The 14,194-nt window shown below is 41.7% G+C and overlaps 2 protein-coding genes across 4 annotated transcripts in view; one reads left to right on the forward strand and one right to left on the reverse strand.

Annotated features, from left to right (window-relative positions):
- BZW2 (basic leucine zipper and W2 domains 2) overlaps positions 1-5,920 on the reverse strand; it is a 60,132-nt gene extending 54,212 nt beyond the window's left edge. For 2 of the 3 annotated variants that reach the window (XM_082633146.1, XM_082633143.1), the window contains exon 1: positions 4,892-4,986. The gene's annotated coding sequence lies outside the window, so the exon portion shown is untranslated. Of the gene's footprint in view, positions 1-4,891; positions 4,987-5,818 lie in introns of those variants that run through there. The other variant, XM_082633144.1, reaches the window with a different exon arrangement.
- The window catches only part of ANKMY2 (ankyrin repeat and MYND domain containing 2), a 35,194-nt gene continuing 26,129 nt past the window's right edge, over positions 5,130-14,194 (forward strand). Inside the window, exons 1-2 of the mRNA XM_082633142.1 lie at positions 5,130-5,666; positions 12,740-12,804. Of these exons, the coding sequence (XP_082489268.1) occupies positions 5,600-5,666; positions 12,740-12,804 (132 nt within the window). The 5' untranslated portion in view covers positions 5,130-5,599. The remainder of the gene's footprint in view (positions 5,667-12,739; positions 12,805-14,194) is intronic.

Consider the following 14,194-nt stretch of genomic DNA (forward strand, 5'->3'; position numbering starts at 1 on the left):
GATACCAAAAAATTCCATGTTGGCTTCTGGAAACATTAACATTCTATAAGTCCAAAACACCATAAAAGAAACATAAACATCAAGACACGCAAGTTATAAAGTTTTAAGAATTCAGAAAGCAGTTGTCAAAACAAGCATTTAGTTAAGCAAATCCTGAGGAAGGACGTGGCAGGCACACCTGAGTGTGGTCCTCATTTTCATGCAGTGAGATACCTCCTCTAACTATTGCTCATGACATTACCAAAGTACTTCTTTTTTTGGAAATGCCTTCTGACTTGATTTATGTGACACAGAAGAAAATCAGTATCTCCACTTCATTCATGTCTTGATTTTCTCAGTTAAACGAAAATATATTTGCACGCCTTGTTGAGACTTGTCTGCAAATTACTTCGTCAGGGTCTAAAAAAGATGAAGATTAGCTGCCAGTAGGATATTCACAGGCTTGTGACACAGCACTGAGATATGCCACCTACCTCTTCGTTTTGTGGAGAAGCTAAAAGGTGATGTGAACAGTTTATGGAAATGCATTGTTCACAAGACAGTCTTTTGCAGATTTAGGTGTAACTGTTTTAACATTAAATGGATAACTGCATAAGCTCCACTCTTAAGTATAGAGAAAGAGCATTTGTATCCATATTGCTTTCTCTCTCTCTCGCTCTTTTTTTTTTTTTTTTGGTTTAAACTACAATGACAGTTTCTTAGGGGCTGTAATACTTCCAGATTTCCTTTTTAAAACTTCCTGATGGAAATCTCAAACATATCAAAAGCAGAGAGAACAGTCTAATGAAGTCAATGTACTCATTGCCCACCTTCAACCCTTAACAACACGGTGAACTTTGTCTCATTAATATTCTTACTCAGTCCCTGTCCCCCACTGTCACAAAATTATATTGAAGCAAGTCTTAGATGTCCTACCATTTTACCCCCTTAAACAATTCAGTACATACCTCTAAAAGATAAGGGACCTTTTAAACATATAACCACAATATTAGTTTCAAATAAAATAAAAATCCTTAATATCATCAAATATCCACTCAGTCAAGAAATGTACCTAAGAAAACAAAGTTAAATGTCAAGGAAAACATTACCCCAAAAGTTACAACACTCAAAAATGAGCTATTCCCCTGCAATAAAAAGGAAACGGCATTCTCTTAAAGCACAGAGCTGTACGTCAAGGGTTTCAAAGAGGGAGTCCAGGAACGGTCTGCAAAATTTGTAACACGTGCATATGAACAATTTTTTTTTCTTGGTTGGTAGCATTCATCAGAATGTCAAGCAGCTTGAGACCGAAAACACTTAAAGACCTTCTGCCCTTGGTTATGATTGTGTGTGCTTAGGGCCACATCACCTCACATTGCCAGGAAGGATTAGTCAAGTAGGGAAACAAATCCACCTAAAATAACTTGGAGATCAAACTGAATTCAACTGAGCACACACTAGGTGCGAGACACGGGGTCACAATCTTGAGAAGCAAAGGTAAACTAATCCTAGTTAATTTACAGTCTAGAAGGAGAAGGGGTCAAATAGATGAACAAAAATTGAAGTAGGATGTCATGAAAAAGGTGCCTGCTTTAGGTTATTTTCATGGGGATCCAGATGAAGAAGCAAAGATGTTAATTTTGGGGTGCAAAGTGGGTGGGGACCAGGGCTCCTAAGAAGTTAGGAGAAAATTAGAAGATGTCAGCAACTGTACCAGCAACTCCTGAGGAAAGATTGTTCTTATCGCCCTTGCTGAGGGACAGGAATAAAAATGTTTACTAGGGCCTGTATTCCCCTCCTGGATGGGGTGGGAGAGGGGACCATGAAAGTATCTTGAAAGCTGACACTTCATCAGATCTGGGAAGGAGAGAAAGACTCAGTAAAGAGGGAAGGGAGGTCACTCCAGGAAGAGGAAAGCAGGAACAAAGGGGTGGAAACTACTGACATGCTAGGGAATCAGCAGTGAGGTGACCTTAGAGCAGAGTATGTGGGAGGGGCTGGCAGCCTGGAAATGCCGGCTGGGACCAGAAGTAGGAGCCTCCCAGACGGAACCTGGGCTGGTGGAGAGGAACCAGAAGTAGGAGACCAGAGCCTCTATTCTGCGGCAGGTGGAGAGCCATTGACATGCTTTGAGTGAATCAGTTCTGTCTTTACAAAGTATGTTTCATCCTTGGGTGGATGATGAGTGCTCAGTGTATATTGGTGGTGGTGCCTTAATGGTGGTGCCTTGAATGAGCTGGATGGAAAGCAGGCTACTTAGGAATCCATTGCAACCGGCCAAGAGACATCCAGGGTGGTAGCAGTAGAAAAAGGGATGATGGGGACACATATAAGAATTTCACACATTTCAGAAATCATTATTTTTTAAAAGGAGAAGAAAGAAACAGAGACCAAGGCAACATATAAATTCTATTACACATTGTGGAACAATGTGTTAGTATGCTCTCATTTCTGTAAAAAAAAAAAAAAAGTGGAACTATACATATAAGCTATAAACACATACAATTTCTCAGAAAGGTATGAGAAAAATAGACACGATGGGTTGTAGGGCATGGAGAGGAAACTGTGCAGAGGTCGGAGAGTCCTTTGTACCTTTGGCACGCTAAACCACATGAAGGTGTTATCTATTAGCTAAAGAATATATAATTTCCCGCTTACTGCTATACACAGAGATAGAGAATAATGAAAAGCGAAAAGGTTTTGGAGACAGATCTAGGTTCCAATTTTGGCTCTGATACTTCCAAACTGTGGGTCTGTGGGCAAATTAACTTCTTTTTGTTTCTGTCCTCTTATTTTCAGAAACAGGGGTAATACTGGCTAATTCCAAGGTCGCTACAACGATTAAACAAATCCTGTAACAAAGCATCTGGTAGAATATCGGCACAGACTAAGGACCCAATAAGTAGTAGCTATTTTATTACCAACAAAACTTCTTTGATGTGAATACATTCTTAATACAAAAAAAGTTCCTTGATCTAGTCTAAGGTATGCTCAATAGCTAATCTTATTCCTACATTAAATATTAACACTGTCCAAAAACGATTAATGGAATCCATCTGATGAACACAATCCATTACGTATCTGTTTCTAGAAATTTAAACTTAACATATTATTTATATGCATTTCGAGGCAGATATTAGCTTTTTTACTTTAAATGTCATTGACTCTAGCTTTACTGAATTCATGTATTCACAGAGGACTAAATACCAACGAGGTGCCATAAGGCACCAGGAAAATAGATAATAAGTTGCTATCCTCGAGGAATTGACAACTTCAGTGAGACAAACAGGTGTGACCTTCAAGCAACCATGGCCCCAATTTGGCACAAGAGATGGAAATACTGGCAATGAAGCACCCAAATCTGTAACATCCCTTGTAAAATGTTAAGTCACATGGTAAGGAAAGGTTACTCCGCAAGCATTTTCTTAGGTTTCTGGGTTTCTTCTTCATGATACTGTGTTTTCAATCAGTTGTAACTGTGGCAATAGCAGCATTCTAAGTGTTACAAAAGATGGGTCACTCAAAAGCCTTACTACTTGTTTGAACAGTCACATCATTATTAAAGCATTCCCAAACAAAAGTTTCTTTGTTATACATTGCAATGAATAATTTCAAACCATTTTCATGTGATATGTTCTGGCTCAGATCTGCCCCAGCCTGTAAAGATGAAGCCTTAGACAAGAAAACATCTGGGATTTGGGGAAAAATTTTTGTTAAAGGCAGGAAATAATGAACATCTTCCAGGATTTCAGAAGTGTTAGTGAATGCTTCCAAGAAATGAAGGCGTAAGGCCAGAGGAAAATACACTTCACTTCATATATGGCACAGCGGGGAGAAAGTGATGGTATGGGGGGGATGCTTAACAAAAAAAATCTACATAATTATACAAATATTTCTCTTTGAAGCAGATGCATCTTGGGAGAAACACTAATACTAGACTGTAGAGAAACAACAGTAAACACTAATTTCTACAGAAGCTTTCGCTGATGCTGTAAATATGTTATGGATGTGCACCAGGGAGGAACGACTGACTTCGTATTAGCAAGCAAGTCCTGTCTCTGAGCCACAGGAGGGTACACGCTTGTATGGCCCCTAGCTTCCTATAGTGAAAGCCTGAAGCTACATATTACAGTTGAATGAAGGTTGGATTAAGAGGCTAATCTAATGCTATATATAGACAGCAACACCAATTTAATCTCCGCCCCTTCTCCCTCCCCTTCCTATTTCCATAAATCTCAAGATCTGAGTTACAAAGAGACTGGGAACTCTAGAAGAGAGAAGAGGCCCTCCCTCCCCCCTCATCCCCTGCTGTCTTTCATAAACGAAGTATTAGTTCAAGTGTAAATTGCTTCCAAACATCCTTAACGGGCATCATAGAGCGATCAGATCCGGTTTTCTTCTACAGCTCCCACAGACGCCAGAGGAGATGACAAGTGGGGGTGGGTGGGTGGAGGGGTGAGGAGGGCAGGTTGCCAAATGAGAACTACCTTCTCCCGAGACTACTCTCACATGCGTTCATCTCGCTCGTAACGGGGTGCTCTCCTCTCCACCCCACCCCGAGTCCAAAGCCTCAACCCTGCCTTCCCCGGGAGTTACATCTGGCGATGCCACGCACGGGACGATGGGCACCCGCCACTTCCCACCTCGTGGCCGGCGCCTGGCCGCTCTCGGTCTCCCGGGACGGCCAAATGTGGCAAGTGGCGGGTCTTGACTCCGGGGCACTGATACGCGGTGTAAGTGATGGTAATGGGGTGGAGGGGCGGCTTCCCCACCGAGAGGAAGGAAGCCGCCCCACCAGGCACATGCTTCCTCAGGGCCAGCTCCGGGAGGGGGTAAGCTCCCGGTGGGGCTCTGGCTCCGGTTGTCGAAGGCTTCCCGGCTCCCCCCCTGCCCTACCTGGGCTGCTTCTCACCTGTCCGAGGAGGTAGCGGCGACGCGCGAGACTGGGGGCTGCAGCGATTCCGGCAGCGGCGGTGGCAGCGGCGGCAGTGGTGGCGGCAGACAATGGAGGAGTGAAGGACAGACACATTGACACCGACACACGGAGCTCGGCGCAGCCCCGCCTACCACGCCGCCCCGCCTCCCAGCCCGCCCCCGTCCCGGGCCGCTCCACTCCCTGGGAAATGAAGGGGGGTGTATAGGGAGAGCAAGGAAGATGCATGCCCCTAGCAGAAACTGCCGAACACAGAAATTCCAGAAAGATAATTTAAATACTGTGTGTCCCTAAATATCTGCACCGGAAAGGATGGCGGTGGGAGACGTGTAACAGGCATTTAATTCCCCCCCTCTGATTTTCTCCATTTGGTTTTTCCTTCCCAGGCTGTTCCAATGGGAGAATCTCGCTGCCGCCTCCTGCAGCTCCTCCTCCCGGTCGGGCCAATGAATCGAGGGGGGCGGAGACTACCGCTGGGCCTGCAGAGACTGCCCGCCCGGCTCGCCCAAGCTCGCCCGCTGCTCGCCAGCCCCCGGGAGGGTGGAGAGAATTCGAAAGCTTCCGCGGTTGGCTACTTAATGTCCTAGTCTCAAGTTGCCTAACCTTGCGGCTGGCGTTCCTAATACAGACACGTCGTTTCTTTTTAATACTCCCAAAGAAACAATAGCTGTCAAGCTGGCGGAAGCAATGGTTCACATAAAGAAAGGCGAGCTGACCCAGGAGGAAAAGGATCTGCTGGAAGTCATCGGAAAAGGTGTGGGTGCTGGGCTGCGGCGGGGGCGCTGCCTGCCTGGCCCGGGAGGGAAGGGGGGCGTGGCGGAGCCCGGGCGGCGCCCCCGGCCCGGCTGACCCTGGGTTGCGGATTTGAGAGGCTGACATCCTGCGACCGGGAAACAGCGCTCCTACCTTTGGTCTGGGACCGGTTGCGGGGGCGGAGAGGTGGGGAAGGAGAAGCTCCGCTGGGACGGGAGCGGAGGTTGCAGACGTTCGTCTTCTAAATCAGCTTTTGGAAGGGTGCACATTTCCAGGCTCCACTTCGGATGATAATGAGCGACCCGGGGTGGGGCCTCAGAATGTGCATTCTTCAAAACTCCTAAGGTGATTTTGACCACAGTCCGTCTGGGCGATAGTGGTCTGGAAGTTTCAGGTTCTTAGATCGGTGTCTAAGGGCCGTTTCGACTTCCGGAGGCCGAAAGATCTGGATCCCTTGGCTGTCCCCGCCCTTGCTTGGGGCGGGTGGAGGGAGCTCCTAAGGAGAAGGGTTCTTTACAAGGGCACAAAACAAGGTCTGTAATTTGCCGCATTGAGGCTTCTGAGTCCAGGGCCTCCCTGGCTTCCTTCCAGAAGCCCCCGTCCGCCGCAGGAACTCGCAGAACAGAGAGGAGGTTGGGGAGGCGTCCACACCGCTCTGCGCACTTCGCAGGGCTGCGACCTTCTAATCGCGCTCTTCCGCGCTTTCCCTTCCATTCTCCCAACGCGCGTCCCACTTCCGCCGCTCCGGGTCCTAGGGAGGGAGACGCAGGCCCCGGGGACGAGCCAGAAGCCATGTTTTCCGCTCCGTCCCCGAGTGGATGTCCCAGAAGAGTTCCCGAAGTCCCGTTACCTGGCAGGTGACAATAGCGTGACTACGTGGCTTCTGCACTGTCACGGCGCGGCGATAAGGATGTGTGGGAACTGCGGGCATTGTTCATGTGGCTGTTTTAAGCTCCCTCGAACGGCAGAGGAGCCAGTCATTGTAACATAAAACTTCCCAATTTCCAGTCTTTCTTTTTTTCTAAGTAGCCTGGCTCCCATCTGGACCTACAGAGGGAAAGGCACATGTATTCTTTATACTGACAAGAAAAGTCTAAACGTAAAGGAGAGAAATATCGGATTGGAACTCAACAGGTGCTCATGAGCTGAGCCCACCCCATCTGATCTCGACAGGTTGAACTCAGTCACAGCTGTAATTTGCTATGATGTGTTCTTTGCCTAGAATTGTGGGACTTGGAGTTGGTGCAGATTGTTCTGCACGGTCCTCGCTGACCTGTTTGGCACTGCAGTCTCCCTTTTCTGCCTGTCTCTGGTTCATGTCCCCGTGCCTTTGGTGGCCCTGGGATTCAACTCAGCAGCCATGAGAGTCTCAGCTCTGTGCCAGGTACAGTGCTGGGCAAAAAAAGGAGACAAAGCATCAACTTATAATCCACCAGGGATGCAAATTCTGTTTTTAAGCAGTCCAGAGCTATCACCCTCTCTCAAAAGTGTAAACAAGTGAGCAGTTTTATAAAGGGGGGTCTCTGAAAGTGGCAGGTGGTGTGTGTGGGGACGTAGGGGAGGGAATCCTTGGATACAGTATTAGGTGTCCACTAGTTTTTATTTTTTAAGATTAAATAAAAGAATTAATGTGAATTTTGCCTGGTTAGCACTGTGATTTTTTTCTGGGCCCACATCGTGCAACAAATTACACAGACACTGTTTCACCTATTTAATTGGTCCAAACTGATGAGAAAAGAAGTGCGATGGACATAGTATGTGATACATTCTTGTCAAGTGAAGGTCTGTGGGACATTACCATACTCTTAAAAAAAAGTAATGGGAGATAAGAGAAAGTAACAACCGTAGCCAACCTTTACTGATTGTTATTTGGGGCCTGGCATAATTCTTAGCACTTTACATATATCCATGTGTTTAATCTTGATAAGCTAGGAATTATTTTTAAGCTACAACATTATGAGGGACAGCATAGGACGGTAGTTAACCTTTCAAGTCTGATTTGGAATCCTACCTCATTCATTTGCTGGTGACTTGGCCTTGGGCAAATTACTGTTTCTGAGCCTTAGGTTCTCCATGTGAAAAATGGTACCCACCTCACAACATTGCTATAAGGATAAAATGAGTTAGTATGAGTAATGTGTTTAAAATACTGTATTGGCTATTATTATGGTAAATATGGCAGTCTCTACTTGATAGACAAGAAACCAAGAAACTGAAAAGTTCAAATAGCTTGCCCAATATAATACAGGTAATAAGTGGCAGAGATATCATATGGCCCACAGTCCTAGAAATATGCTGGACTTGAAAACAAACTAAACGAAATGAAAAAATGAAACCAGCACCAGAGTGCATACCATATCTTATTCACTTTGAGAAGCAATTTAATTGCAGCAAAATATTTTCATCTGTCGAGTTAAATTAATTTTAATTGTAAATGTTATTGATTTTGTAGTTTTGTGTGCATTTAAAATTTGTAAAATAATTTTTGGCTTACAGTTGAACGAAGCTCATAAACTTTATATTCGTACTCATAAGAAGCAATTTTCTTTAAAGGAGGTGAGTAGAGTTCTGATTATTTTTCCCTTCAGTACATTTCTCAACTTTGAGAAGCACTGGCTTAGTCAGTACTAGTACGTGGAACTAACAATAAGTTTCCAGCCACGTGTGACCTGTCATCTTGGCCAATCTGAAATAAACTCAGCAAATTTTTGAGTTCTCCCTCTGGCTAACCACTGCCCTCCAGAAGTTAAGCTGATTTTAAGTGGGACTTACAGTCCAGAGAGTACCGCACATTGCTACTGGACACTTTTAGACAATTTCTTCTTCTGAGTAAATGCACATTCTAGGTATTCTACAGGTTGTTTATTTGTTAGAATGCCAAAAAGAAGTTCCAGATGAAACTGAGAAGCTGTTTCTCACATATCCATTTAAATCATAGTCACTGACAGCATCCATTTCACAGCATTTCAGAAGAGAAATGAAATCACTTAAGCACAGTTAACTGGGTTATATTACTTGTAGATTGACCCATTCTTCTAAGCTCTGATATCTTTTTCATTAAACACTGAGGAAACACTATTTCAAAATAAATTAAACTTAAAGAATATAAACTATAAAGTCTTTCATTACTTATCTTGTTTAGTACTTGAAATCCCTGGGATCACTGTTGCCAACTTCACAAGAAAGTAACGTACTTTTTAAATTATTATTATTATTTGTGTTAAAGGAGATGTGAAGCAGACTCGGACAGTAAGGTTTATTCTACCAATTTTATTGGAGTATAACTAAAGTATGATAAATGGTACATATTTCAAGTGTACACTTTTTTAAAAGTCAGTTTTGACATAAGTATATATCCATGAAACTACTGCAATCTAGACAATGAACAGTTCTATCACCCCCAAAATGTTCTACATACCCATTTGTAATCTGTCACTCCCTCCACCCCTATCTCCAGGCAACCACTGATAGATGTCACTATTGATTAGATTTCTCTATTCTAGAATTTTATGTAAGTGGAATTATACAATAAGTATAATAAATATTCCTTTTTTTTGCATGACTTATTTCACTCAGCATCATGATATTGAGGTTCATCCATACTGTACCAATAATTTGTTTCTTATTTCTTTTATTTCCTATGCATGGATATACTACTATTTGCTTATCTGGTGACACTGATGGACATTTCAGTTGTTTCCAATTTGGGACTATTAAAAGATCCTGCTCTAAGGTCCTGTGTAGTTAATAATGTTATAGCTAGTACCTCTGGTATAAAGAAAGATTTAGGTCTACTAATAATTATAGCATAGAGTTCAAAGACAAATTTAAATTCAAATACGTAGTTACTATTAACTATATGACTGGGCAGGTTTTGCAACCTCTGTGGGCTTCATTGTCTTCCTTTACAAAACAACAGCTCTTTTAACTACTCTAATTTTTATGTCATGATTCATAATCCTAACTTGAGGACATTTTGTTACAAAGTCTAAAAATAGATACACATAGGAGAATTTAGAAACTTTACACTTAAACAGATTCACTATTTCAAAATATTTATTGTAATTAGAAGTCTCTATTTTATTATTTATTTATTTATTTATTTATTTATTTATTGCGGTACACAGGCCTCTCACTGTTGCGGCCTCTCCCGTTGCGGAGCACAGGCTCCGGACGCGCAGGCTTCAGCGGCCATGGCTCACGGGCCCAGCCGCTCCGCAGCATGTGGGATCTTCCCGGACCGGGGCACGAACCCGTGTCCCCTGCATCGGCAGGCAGACTCTCAACCACTGCGCCACCAGGGAAGCCCCATATATTATTTTTAAATTCAGACACTTTAATTATTTATACATGATTGTACTTATACATAAATGTAACAGCAACTAACAAGCCAAATAGTTTTTTAAATACTTAACTTAGATATAGATTCCTCAAAACATTCCTGTTGAGGGATCCCACTAAATGATTGAAACTGATAAATATTCAGGTCTCATGACTATCTGATGGATTGTTGGAAACAGAAAATGTCATGTTAGTTTGTTTCTCCCTTTTTGTTTGTTTTGGCTACTTCTCCATGTCTTCAGTAGAGACCAGTGGTCCCAAACTAGATATTAGAAATGTCGCAATGAATTATATTATGCTGCTGTAAATATAAATAACAAGAGCATCTAATATGCACTGAGGTTGTACTCTGTGCCCCGCACCAAGACAAGCCCTTAGTCCTAAGAACACTATGGGATGAATGTTATTATTTCTGCTTCCTATATAAGAAAACTGAGGGTTTTATAGGACCTGTTCAGTTTTATAGTGGTCCTGAAAGGGCTCTTTTATAAGAGAGGGCAGTAACAGTGAGAATATCACTCTTATCATCATCTCTTCTCTGCTAAAATGCTGGTCCATCCAAATAAGTTATCTATCCTACCCTAATGGAGCAGGTTGGGTTGTGTTTTCTTCTCTGGAGCAACTTGGAGAAATTCTCACAAGGGAAACAAATTATTAAATATTACTTTCGTCAGTTATGTCTATTCATCTTTGTCTCCATTGAGGATAAATGTTGACTCATTTCCCATCCCCCTTATAGTACCACATCCCCTCATCTTAAGAGTTTGTTAAATCAGATTTAACATATTTCTTTCCCAAGTAAAGCAATTAATCTTTTAAATTTAATTGCAAAATATTGTTTGAGAGTCTACTATGCACAGTAAGGAATGACAAAAAATAAAAATCCTTCTGTGTAAACTATGTGTTTCCCATTTCCACGCTATTCTAGACCTTCTACAGTTTCCTACTGTCATTAAATTAGGAACTCCAAGTTAGAAATCATCAAAAGTTTTTCCTCTTGGGGGTATTTTGCTCATCTATTTTCCAAAATATGTTTTCATTCTCTAGAAGCCCAAACAGTTTCAGAAAACTTTTCCCATCCTGGTCCCTGCATTTCAAAAGACTAACTGGTATTCCATGGTATGTGAGTGAACAACTCACCTTTTTTTTTTTTTTTAATTGCCCTGCGATTGGACAGATTTACCATACATTGTTAGCCACTGGGCTAAACATTTTATAGAATTATTGGCCTGTTGTCTAGTATGAGCCAAATGTTTTATGATTGCAATCCCCATCCTTTCCCTAACATATAGCAGGCTTTGGCATGATCACAATCCCTATAGTATTCTCCCTTTATTGCGTAAACATCTCTCAGTCAGATGGAAAATAACTTTAGTTATTCCTCAGTGGATAATGGGGTTCAGCTGAAGCATCTTCCTCAAGTGAAACGTGCACAGGAGGTTGTTCTAATTCCTTTCCAAAGATGTTTGAGAGTCTCTGGTGAGAAGCCACAGGTATGGATAAGCTGCCCCACACAACTTGCTTGCATGCTTGAAGGCTTTCCCGTCTCCCTCTGTAGCCATTCAGCCAGTCATACCAACTGCCCTCAGGTGGAGTGTGGGATCAGACAAATGAACTATTGGCAAAATAGCTGCTGTGGTAATTCGGGGCCTTGTAGATCACTCACTTGACATTTCCCCAGCTGAGCTATTTTGCTACCAATCTAGGAGACATTTCTGTATCTCCCCTCTGTTGGTGAGGGGCACTCAGACCATGTGCCTAAGAAGCAGGTTGGGTAGAAAGAAGCAGGCTAAGCTTGATTCTGCATTCCACCTTTAGCTCTGGAAGAATTGCAAAGTTTAACACATTCTTGAACTATAATTCTAAATTTAAAGACAAGAAATAACTCCTAGTTGAGGGTGCTTCTATTCTTTTATGTCCTTTTAGAGGAGAGGCTTATCTCATCCTTTCTCCCTGAGAACATGCAATTTCATTATCCTGTTCCCTGTCACACCAGAAATTTTTTGGCAGAACATGTGATTGGCTCCTATTAAGGATGATAATAGCAACATTCTCTCCTGCAACTGTGCCTTAGTACGCCTTACAGAAGGCTGGAAAACCTGATAGTCGTGACCCGATTACAGCTTATTTACAAATTTACAGAGACTGACCTTCAGGTTTACATCAGATGGCTTTCAGTATGAGAGTCTGAAGACTGACCATATGGCACTTTTATATAGTACCAGGCATAAAAGATACATTTGCCTCAGCATTTCCAAACCAAGAATTCTATTAGGAGCATGCCATCAATTCACAGGACGTAGTGGTGACAAGGTATATAAATACTGACTGTATTTTGAATTGTTATTACATTGCCTGCAATTTAAGCTTTAGATGGTGGGTTGGATTAGATGCCCTTTAAGATTTGTTTCAGTATTAAAAGTCTTATGCTTTGTGGTTATTGTATTACTGCCAAAAGGAAAATGTGACCAATTTAATATACTCTAAGGCCAGTGGAAGTAAAAGCAAGATGGAGCTATTTTAGTCTATATGAATCTGTTCTCTGGGATAATTACTTTGTGGAATAAACAGTATGCGATTGATGCTTTATTTCTTAGCAACCTGACCTGACTCATCTTAGTTTCACAGATAACCCTTTAAAGTCTGTTTCCTTGATAGATTTTTTTTTCAGATTTTTTTTCTGTTCTGAATATAAATAACCTTTGCACTTTCTTTCTTTCTTTTTTTTTTAAGGTACTGTCCAAGAAGCTGGAACATTGTTAGCCAGCAAGAATGTTCATGTCAACTGCTTGGATGAGGTAAAATTTAAAACATTTAATAAAGTTTTACTTCCTATGAGAATGGATAATATATAAAATCTAATAATAAGAGTTGTTTTCTAGCATTTGTGCTCAACTTATACTAAGCTCTAAAGCAAATATCAGCAGACAGGTTGCAAAAGACAAATAAGGATGTAAAAACATGTTTAATTTTACTGGTAATAAAATAAGTGACCGTTAAACCAATTCCATATCATTTCTTGTGAAGTGTGGGAAACATTGGACTTTTATATGCTTCTGGATTGGGTGTAAATTGGCATCATATTCTGGAGAAAATTTTAGAATATTTCTCATTTTTAAATATACATATCTTTGATCCAGCAATTCTACTTCTCGGGAGGGTTAACTGACCTAAACTCAACTTTCTAGAACAATTACAATCCAGAATAACTTTCTGAGATGGTAGTTTCTCTTCAGAGCTGTCCAGTATGGCAGCCATTAGCCATGTGTGGCTAGTAGATACTCTATTATACAGGACAGTTCTAGTACTAGAACATTAACTGAATTTCAGTTTCTCATGCAGCAAAGGAGGTGTTTTGTTAACCCTTTACCCACACATGGGTAGTAAAGTTAATATCAGACAAAATAAAGTTTAAAGCAAAAAAGCAAAAAAAAAAAAAAAGATGAAGACTCTTTCTTATAGAAAGTCGATAAACCACCAGGAATATACCAGCCTTAAGCCTTCACTAATAATCTTATAAGCTTTGAGGTTCATAAAGAAAAAGGTAGAATTCAAAGGAGAAATTTATAAAACCACAATAGCATCTTTTAGAAAATGATAAGTAGAAAAAAGTATTCAAGGGATGGAAAATTTGGATAACCTAACAGTCTATGCACTTTATATAAGACAGAAATAGTACATCTCCATTTACATTTAACACTGTTAAAAATTGGTTTATGTATTATACTTTTTTTAAATGAGTTTTTTTCTTTTTTTAAAATTATTTATTTATTTATTTATTTATTTATTTATTTATTGGCTGCGTTGGGTCTTTGTTGCTGCATGCGGGCTTTCTCTAGTTGCGGGGAACGGGGCGGGGCTACTCTTCATTGGGGCGTGCGGGCTTCTTATTGCGGTGGCTTCTCTGTTGCGGAGCACGGGTTGTAGGTGCGTGGGCTTCAGCAGTTGCGGCACTTGGGTTCAGTAGTTGTGGCTCACGGACTCTAGAGCGCAGGCTCAGTAGTTGTGGTGCTCGAGCTTAGTTGCTCCGCGGCATGTGGGATCTTTCCGGACCAGGCTCGAACCCGTGTCCCCTACATTGGCAAGCGGATTCTTAATCACTGCGCTACCAGGGAAGCCCCTAAACAGTAACTTTTGATAAATGTTGTGTCTCCAGTTGTTTAAAGTAGGAAATTTCGACTTCTATTT

The sequence above is a fragment of the Mesoplodon mirus genome (genome assembly GCF_964341445.2).
Source record: "Mesoplodon mirus genome assembly, chromosome: 9".
Taxonomy (NCBI): Eukaryota; Metazoa; Chordata; class Mammalia; order Artiodactyla; family Ziphiidae; genus Mesoplodon; species Mesoplodon mirus.